This window comes from Antennarius striatus, chromosome 6 (assembly GCF_040054535.1).
Source record: "Antennarius striatus isolate MH-2024 chromosome 6, ASM4005453v1, whole genome shotgun sequence".
Lineage (NCBI taxonomy): Eukaryota > Metazoa > Chordata > Actinopteri > Lophiiformes > Antennariidae > Antennarius > Antennarius striatus.
Window position 1 is genome coordinate 15957473 of NC_090781.1, and position 9730 is coordinate 15967202.

General features: G+C 38.4%; 1 protein-coding gene across 1 annotated transcript; it reads left to right on the top strand.

Annotated features, from left to right (window-relative positions):
- Positions 1-970: 970 nt before the first annotated feature.
- Positions 971-9642, top strand: LOC137597266 (FH2 domain-containing protein 1-like). Its single transcript, XM_068318323.1, has 12 exons — positions 971-1077; positions 1936-2458; positions 3334-3395; positions 4886-4988; positions 5450-5535; positions 5611-5711; positions 5818-5888; positions 5972-6079; positions 6189-6259; positions 6353-6470; positions 6560-6724; positions 6822-9642. The coding sequence occupies exons 2-12, from the start codon at positions 2045-2047 to the stop codon at positions 8058-8060; spliced, it is 2538 nt and encodes an 845-aa protein (XP_068174424.1). The 5' UTR covers positions 971-1077; positions 1936-2044; the 3' UTR covers positions 8061-9642.
- The last annotated feature ends 88 nt before the right edge of the window (positions 9643-9730 follow it).

A 9730-nucleotide genomic window follows, 5' to 3' on the forward strand; every position in this document is an offset into this window, starting at 1 on the left:
CTCCGGCCCCTTGCGACCCGCCACAGCAGATGAAGTGACAGAAAATGAATGATTAAAGGTAGAAAAAGAAAATGAAACCAATTCCTGAATTTTCCTCCATTCTTGGCTATTTAAAGAAAAACATGCATCTCAATTTTTAAGGAAAATGCAAACAACCACTCTTTTTCTTTTTTGGCATCCATTTCTGAAACAAAAATTTTATTGGCCCAAAATACACAGACCCATCAGGATAATGTGCCATATCTCAAATCTAGTGGTTTCTTGAACTTGTCACCTTCTGCCATATCTTCGTACTATAGTGATTGTTTATTGTGGGCTGTAGCTGATTTCACAAGATATCTCATTTGAAGCTGACGTCATCAAGCAGAGTTTTGGCGTAGGGCCTGTGCTGTAGGCCCTTCCACAGATGAGCAGCAGAACTGCTCAGTTTTTCGATCCTGGAAAACCAACTGATTTGCGTATCCTTTAGGGACAAAGTTGAAGCTTTTGTTGCTGATCAACTGTCTTTCACACAGTGTGACCAGCTCCCACTCAGAAAAGTGTGTGAGTCAATCAATGTTTAACCAAAGTAAGACACAATTTGTTGTTTAGCTCATTATTCATTAATTTACTTGGCTGTTTATTTTATTTTTTTTCTAAAAAGAAAAGTACGGTGACCTAGTATATATATGAAATACAAAATATAGTGCAACCTATTTAAATCCTAGTATTTTTCCTTATTTAGTTTTGGGATAAAAGTCAAACTTTCAAAAATCAATAACTTTCTCTATCAGTAAGGACCTTAATCACTGGAGGAGTCTGTAAATGCAGAGTAATGCTAGGGATGGCTGGACAGAAGGCACAGGACTGTCACTGATTCCAGCCAAAATTCAAAATGAAAAACACTTCTGGTGCCATGGAGGCGTCGGCTGTCCGAGGCGTGCTTGTGCATGAATTTCCTGGGCGTGTCATTTAACGCAAAGCAGTTTCACCACTATCCAGTTTGCTGTCAGTACATCTGATAACGTTTTTACACGGCGACAGTGGATTAAGACAGAGAACAAGGATATCGGAGCAGCTTCTGAATAAAAAACAGATGTAAGTTGTTTTTTTTGTGTTTTCTGTTTTTCTGCTTGCTGAGTAATAACAGTAATGGACATTGTCAGAAGTGCTTGTTGTTTTTAAGCTCCAGGTTGATAAGATAAATGAATACAACATGAAGCTACAAATTACCATTAATTATTAAAATTAGTATGTGCTTATTACTATGAATTATTTTCCCAAACACCACTCAGTTCTGTGTTCCCAAACTGCACTTGTTTATTTAACATTTTCTGTGCCAGAGGTTTGTATTTTAATAGCTAGTGAATACATTATGATAAATTAAGGCTATGTCTTAAATTGTGATGTCAAAGTGTGGCCTATTGTGTTTTATTATACAGTAAAATTTGTAATAACTTTTGTCAACTTTTCACAGCTTTACATTGTATTTCAGGAAAAAGTGAACGCTTTATCCATTTATCCAATCTGGACAGCCTGTGATCATGGTGTGTCATAAGTTAGAGACCAAGTGATGTTGAGGAAGCTCAACATTAAGGAGAACTAGTTTATTAGAAGTTGAATCACATGAAGGTTATGGTTGCCTATAAATTACTGGTAATTATATCCTCTCCTGATCAAGCATCAGTCATGCTGGGTCCTTTCTTCTCACATGCAACATCGTACGTAGTTCTTTTTAAAATGGAACCAGCTTCATTAGTCTCTTTAGTTATAGCCGAGTACAACATATTACCTACCTCGGTTTCCTCAGAGACAGGCTGGCCTTATCAGAGTAAATACACAAAATTGCTGGGCAGTATCATATTACAGTCTGAATGAGAGAATCAACCTAATGGATAAGCATTTCCCCACGTAGTAACATTTTTATTAACTCCCCACCTGTTTCTTTTCTTTCAGTTTGAACATACCACCCTACGGGACAGTACTGTATTTTGAATCCCTTAATCCAGTGGTTACGTTTCAAACAACTGTTTATTCTTTACTGGCTTCAGTTCAATCTGTGTGCATGTGTGAGAGAGACCATGACAGCAACCCAAACCTGCTGACAGCTCCCCAAGAAATGATGCAGCCAGGATGTCCTTCTGTTCCACCCCCACCTACCCCACCACTCCCGCCACCTCCACCACCACCTGCACCCCCACCTCCACCACCACCTCCACCATTCGGACATGGCGTTGGTCTCACATCAAAAACAAGCAGGAGCTTCAAGATGCGCAATTTCAACTGGGAAACCCTTCCGAAAAAAAGTGTAATAGGAAAGCACAACATCTGGACTGTAGACAAGACTGATGAGGAATATGAGCTGGATACTCATCATATAGAGGAGCTGTTCAGTCACAAGCAGGACCAGCAAAAAGTCAAGACCCTGACCCGCCAGAGTCTGAGGGGCTTACCAGTCAGTGCCTCTGGGGAGGACATGGTGAGTACATACAGTCACAGCTTACAGGCGTAGCGGTGTATTGTATGAGTGTCACATGAGCAGGTTGAAAATGATAGTTTTTTCTTTCATCGTGTAATATGGCGATATCAAGATCTAGATATGGATATGATTTATTTTTGATACACAACTGATATAAACAGAAAATATCACTATCTACTCCTTCTAAATGTGCTACAGATCACAATATATGTCAAATGTGAGAACAGAAATTTACTGCTAATTTTGAAGCTATTTTTAAGAAAAATAATCCATCTATTTGTACTTTTCATACCCACAGTAGTAAAAACAAGTAGTATAATGGTGTAATGACTGTTTGTTCTGATACATAATCACTAGACACATGGGTGGAGACTAATTGTTCTTCAGTTGTTTGCTAAAGGAGGGTTTTAATAATTTCCTCATACAGTATTATTCAATAAAGTAACTGACGCCAACTCTACTAATTTGCCTCGGGATTAATAAAGTATTTGTCTATGCACAACCCTTCAAAAAATAAAGTTAATTTATTTGGATTAATTCAAAGAAACCTCTTTTTCTATTTAAAACAATGCTGGCATTATTTTACAGCTCAGTCACGGTCATTTTCCTTCAGAATTGGGTTAAAGTAAATTACGTTGTCCTCTGACCTACATCTCATTTTCCAAGAGAAGTAGAAACAAAGTGTAACACAACTGCAAAATGATATCTTTTCCCTGATGGTTCAATAAAATCAATTCAAAGAATCCCTAACCTTTGGAATCAACTATCTGTTTGGAAAACAAAGGTATCTGTGATGCAGTAGACAATGTTTAATCCAATAGTGATATTATCTAAATGACATACAAGCTAAATGTGTCCATATTTTCTAAACCCAGGTTTCCATCCTGAGTGCGAAGAGGAGTATGAATGTTGGAATTTTCCTGAAACAATTCAAACGGTGAGTCAGTCATAGTATTCTTAAGGTGTGATTGTTATTACACAACACTCTTCATATTTTTCTTGGGTAAAATACTGGATGATGTAGACGGATACGTCTGCCTCTTGGCCAACTCATGCTTACACACCTCTGAGTGCCAACAAGTCCTGACAGATCTGTGCTGTGCAGGTTATCTCACTGTAAAAACATGTGCATGGAAGACTGAAAACTCAGTCTGTAAGTTACTAGACATACATGAAGATCTAATAGAAAATAATTATACACCATACAGCTGCACTCACAGAATTTACGAACACACATTGTGTTTTTGCCTTATTGCCATATATTATTGATAATTTGTATGTGTAAAAATTAAAATTATTTGACAGAGTGGAGCATTGGGTATGGTTCCAGGTTTGAGGTTTTTGTTTGGAATTTGTTTGTTGTCTGCGTTTTCTCTGGCTTCATGCCTCCTCCAAAAAAATGATATTTATGTGAATTGTATTAACAATGCCCGTAGGTGAATGTGTGCGTGACTAGTTGTTTGTCTTTTGTGTGACTCCGCAATGCGCCTGTAGTCAGGTGGGATAGGCTCCAGTAACCTCCGTGACCCACAGAAAAGCAGCTCAGGATGAAACAATTACGATCATCAAGATGAAAATGAAGAAAGTTCAAGGAAGGAAAGAAAATCGATGGATGGATTTAAGACATGAGTTGCAGTCATTCTTGACTGATTTCTCTTAGTAGCCTGAAAGCAAAATATATTAGAGAAACAGTCATGATGACTCCTGACTAAGTAACTCGTAAACAATATATTGTGTGCAAAAAACACTCGCAAAGCAACATGATCATGCTGGAGAAGGTACAGTCTGTTGTATATGCATCCAGGGCCATGCTACAGTATGATGTAGTCATGGGAACACCTTACTCTGGTGTACCATGTGAAACAACCCAGAATCGTCATCAATATATCGAGCTGCTGCACCTCATGAACAGGCTCCGACCTGCCCCTGCAGCCATAAGGATAATTATTGATGTAATCAATGCCAAAGGGGGCAACCATAACTACTGATTAGTACGCACTACAGTTGCTTCACCTGAGAACATGTATGGTCCTCACATTTTTGGTGCTGTTCTTCTCCTGTAACTCTTTTTTGGTTAGTGATTAAGTAAGGATAATCAGGAACATAAGGGTGGTCTTTACTTTTATATGGTGCTAACTATCTAATAAATTTTGTGACTAAACTTGACTGTTGTGTTTCTGAATCCTTTGATCATCCAATACATCATTGTAAAATATGTGCATCCTAACAGTATATATGCTTAGGTATTTCTTTGCACAATGATTTTTCATTTTCAAATGTCATTTTGTTGCTTTTTTCTTCAACTAACATTTGAAATTGTTTCCCAAAGCTATTTGTGCAGGTTAAGGCTTGTTAGTACAAACACAAACTTTTCCAAGGAGACAAATGCACTGAATTATGAATTCTGTCTGTCTCCTCCATGTACAGGCCTGTGAAAGATGTGATTGAAGAAATTAAATCAGGAAATTGTCCAAGTTTTCCTTCTGGAAAACTTAAAGAACTGTGCAAGTTGCTGCCAGACAAAGAGGAGGTACTTGTTACGACTTCTTACGTTTCAGAATTGTCTGCTTGGTTTTTCTTTTTTTCCCCGATTCACTGATTTGGGATGCTGTTTAAAATATAATCCTACCATACTCAATTCAAGACAGAAAGTTGTGGAATGCTAAAAATATAAATTACGCAGGTTGAATGGTAACAGTTTATACAATCATGATTGGTTATACAAAAGTCATCATCCAGAAGCACTGCCGTGATCATGGGTTCATGTTCAACAATTTGCAAAACAAGTGTGTATACATGGTTACAATATGGGCTACGGGAATCCTCATAAAACCTCTGTTGGTAACCAGGAAATACAAATGATTGCAATTTGTTTTTATTTTATCTAAAGCAGGGACAACTGTTTTGTGAACCAGGTTGGTTATTTTATCCCTGAGTTTATTATGTGCTTATATGTTTATTACATGCTTTGTTCTTTTTCATTGAATGCAGGAGAAGCAGCTCGTCAGGTTTAAAGGCAGTCTGTCTGCTCTGCCTGAAGCAGATCTGTTTATCCTAATGCTGATCAGGACTCCCAGGTAACAACCGTAATGTAATTCTCTGTATTACAGATTAAACGTGATATTATACTAATCATGGCATCCTTGTGTTAGTTATAAAGAACGCCTCACCAGCATGATGTTAAAAGAAGAATTTTCCCCCCTCATGCGAGAAATGAAAGAATTCATCGGCACGTTAACAGCTGCTGGAAAGGGTATTGTTTTACATGGACTTTAAATGGATAACACTCAAGTCTTATTTTGAGCAAAATTATAGTTTGTACCAAATTTAGACTTAAAATGTTGTTCATCTTGTTGTAGAGCTGTTGGAGTCTGACAGCCTCCATTCTGTCATTCGTCTGGTACTGAAAACTGGAAATTACATGAATGCGGTGAGTGCATGATGTGTCATAGAAGGATGACTTCCTTTTTCGTTTATGGCTCTTGGAATCTGACACAAGGAATCTTCCCACAGGGGGGATATGCAGGTTGTGCAGTTGGGTTCAAAATGGCATCTTTGTTGAAGTTAGCGGAAACCAAAGCAAACAAACCTGGAATGAACCTCATGCATTATGTTGTGATGGCAAGTACCTTCTCTTATAGCAATCCATTTGCAAACTGATTGAAATCATCAAACATCATAAGGTGTGTTTGTTAACTTTTTATAATGCAAACTTTTATATTCACTTCAGCAATGTCAGAAAGTAGACACAGCCCTGCTTAACTTTCCAGAGCAGCTAAAACACATTGAAAGTGCAGCAAGGTAAACAATCCTCTTTTAAAGACATTCAGCTTACTTTAAGATTTTTTTTTTTTGCTGCAACATCAAAATTTATTTATTTATTTTTCCTTTTAGAATAAGTAAAGGTGAAATTGAGGCAGAGTTTAAAAGGCAAGTAAGGAAACTACAAGTTGCAAAAGCCAACTCCCAGCAGCAAGAAGACCTAAAGGCTCAGATGGAGGGCTTTTTCACGGTGACGACATCTACTGTTGGTGAATACAGGTAGTGTGAATTTCAGTAGTAGTTAACTTTCCTAATATTTTTAAATTGGCCTCTATTTAGGAGACACAGGTCTGTGTGGCAGAAATAGAGAGACACCTACAGAAACTGCAATCGGTCAGTGACTCTGTGGCGGAGTACTTCTGTGAAGACCCAGGCACATTCAAACTGGATGAGTGTTGCTCCATTTTCAACTGCTTCTGTGAGAAATTTAAGCGGGCTAAACAGGTATGTATGGATAACGCTTGTTCTCTGGTATACTTTAGGTTCTGACGTAACCCCCCCCCCCCATCATTCCTTAATCTTTAACTGTGATTGTCTTTAGGAAAACCTGGCTCGAGAGGTAGCAGAGGTGCAGCGAAGACATAGAGACAGATTGCAGTGTGCTGCCAAGCGCAGGTCCACGGCTACCTGCTCTAGTAGAGACAAGGAAATGGACGGCGTTGCATTGGAGTCCATACTACAGAACGTCCTGAGTAATCGTATCTCCCGGAGAAGATCTGGAAGATCTTATGGAAACTCTGTTAAACACAGCCCAAATAGTGGAAGTCTAACAGAAATTACTTCTCAGATAAACCTTTCCACTGAAAATCATAAGATAGGTGGCTCTCTTAAAGTTGAAGAGATTGGTAGAAAGCAATGGAATTCAGCAGCAGAACTCACAGTTAGAGAGAGCTCTCCACAACAGAACCACCAGTTGAAAAGAGAGGAAGGTGGGATTACTCTTGAAGAAGACATGAAGTTCTCTGAAAAGGAGAGCTCCAGTCATTTGCCACTTCCAGACAAAGGAACCACCAATATTAACTCTTCAGGCAGATCTTTCTCAGCCAACACTGGTGATGGTAAAGAAGATCTAAAGGATAATAATGAGGAAGAGGCCCAAAAGTTGCGTGAAGCGTCTAAAAAAGTTTTGCGCTTTCAGAGCAGCCGTGGCAGTGTCTCGGTGGACTATGCTTTAGAAAATCAAAAATCTCCTGGTTCAAGTAGTCGCCCTCCTCGTCCACGCACCTTCAATGAGGACACCGAGAGGTATCCTGATGACCCAACTAATGAGGATTTAATAAGACTACTTAATACTCCACCCCCAAAACGGATCCTTGGGCGCCGCCATACTTTACCAACCAAAGTCCTTAGAACTGAGGAAAAGAAAGATAATCCATCTGATAATCCACTCCAAACAAGAGACAAAGCGACCCTGTCAGCACAATGGGCTGAACAAAATCAGTCAAAGCAAGTGTTTGACTATACGAACGTACCTCCCAATCTTCTAAATTCTGCTGCTCAAGTTGACAATTCATCATCGGCAGAAAGGAAAAGTCAACCATTCTTATCTGAAATTCTTGTTCCAGAGAAACAGCTACAAGAGGAAAACCAAGATGGTAAATCAGCTCAGCACAGAGACAATCAATCACGGAGGATTAGTGACAACATTTCCCCCAAGAGTCCATGGAGTAAGACTGAAAGCTCTGGAATGTTCTTTAACTTTTTAAAACGTCTTGGAGATAAAACTAAACTGCCAAGCAGCAAGGAAACCACCCACAAGGGCGCTGGTTCTGATGTATGAGATTTGGAAGACAGAAAATCATATTTACTCTAAAAAGAAATACAGTGTTTATGATGATGATTGCCTGGTTCTGGTCAACTGTAAAAACATAGTGGTGCAGCTTGATCATCAGAGAGGGACTGAGTCCTTGTGTGGATACAAAACGTTCATTCTATTGTGGCACAGTGGTTGTTATTTTCAGGTGATATTTAGAATTTTATATGTTAAAGATGTTATACATACTCCTGCTGTGTAATCATGATATCTTCAAAGTCAGGGAAGCATGTATAACTTCAGTAAACAACCCATCATGGTGGTGAGGAAATGTGATTACTATTACATTCAGTTGACAGTTGAAAGAGGCTGTAAAGAGATGGAGAGAAGGTCCAAGAAAAGTGATTGGAAAATGTTTTCGATGAGGATATCCTATTTGTGTTTCAAACACTAGATGGCAGAATGTAGCAGGAACATGGTATACTGTACTGTTATCAGAAAATAAGGGTGTTGTTGACCTCTAGGTAATGTGCACTGAAATAAGAGCATGATGAACGATGAGTGTGCAATGTTTTTACTAGTTTATCTAATGTGAATTTCTTTAACTACACGGCATTGGCCTCACTGGATGATAACTGGGTTAAACGGTCATGGCTGCAGAATGTATTGAGGAAGGAAATGAATGTTGAGTGAATGTAAGAGGATAGATCAATGAAATATACAGCGTGGATTGTTATTTATGGTGCTCTGATGAATGACCACTTGCTTTACTCCAACTTGCACCCCCTCCTTCACGCACGCACGCACGCACGCACGCACACACACACACACACACACACACACACACACACAATTTATTGGTAATATTGTTATTGCAAATAGATTTTGTTTGTTGTCTTTGTTTTTCTACTCTAGTGTTTTTCTACATAAAAAAGCTGATGAGTATGCTATCAAGGTCAAACTCTTTTCATTCTTTGTTTTGACCATAAATGGGTCAGTGTTACAATGAAGGCCACAGACTGTCAAATGCAAAGTGACTGTGGTTGCAGGATCCTCACCATGGGCCCATTATAATGAACAGAGAAAGCACCCATGCTTTTACTGCTTTGTGCAACTCCAAACAATGCAAAGCATCAGCCTCAATAACCTCCTGGCTCAGTGACGCCATGGGTTGTCAAGGTGATAAAGATGTAAAGTCAACCACCAGTATGAATTAACACTGAATGAATTTCCTTCTGTTTAATATTATTCTACAATAAATTCCTGCTGGAGTTACCGTGATGCTTTTTTCTCTTTCTTTGTGATATAAGACAGGAACAGCAGTCTGCTGAATTTTTGGAAAACACCACTGACACTAATTCCTTTTGTTTTACTTATTTTCTTATGACTGTAACTTCTTTAAAATTTCTAGTGTTGTAATATGGAGTGTCAGTCTCAAGTAAAATTTAATATCATAAAAGCAAGATCCTTTTTCTCAATTATGTAGAATATGCTTTGACCTCGTCTGAAGATAACATTTCTTTGTAATAGTTCAGTTGAGATAAAACAGAGTACTACATGTATAACCAGACGTTACAAGTTGCATTTCATTATAAAGTGGTCATTATATAATAAACAGCTTTAGCAGCTTTGCATCTTTTTTGCTTATTTTCTTATGACTATAACCTCTTTAAAATTCTAATGCCATAATACAGAGT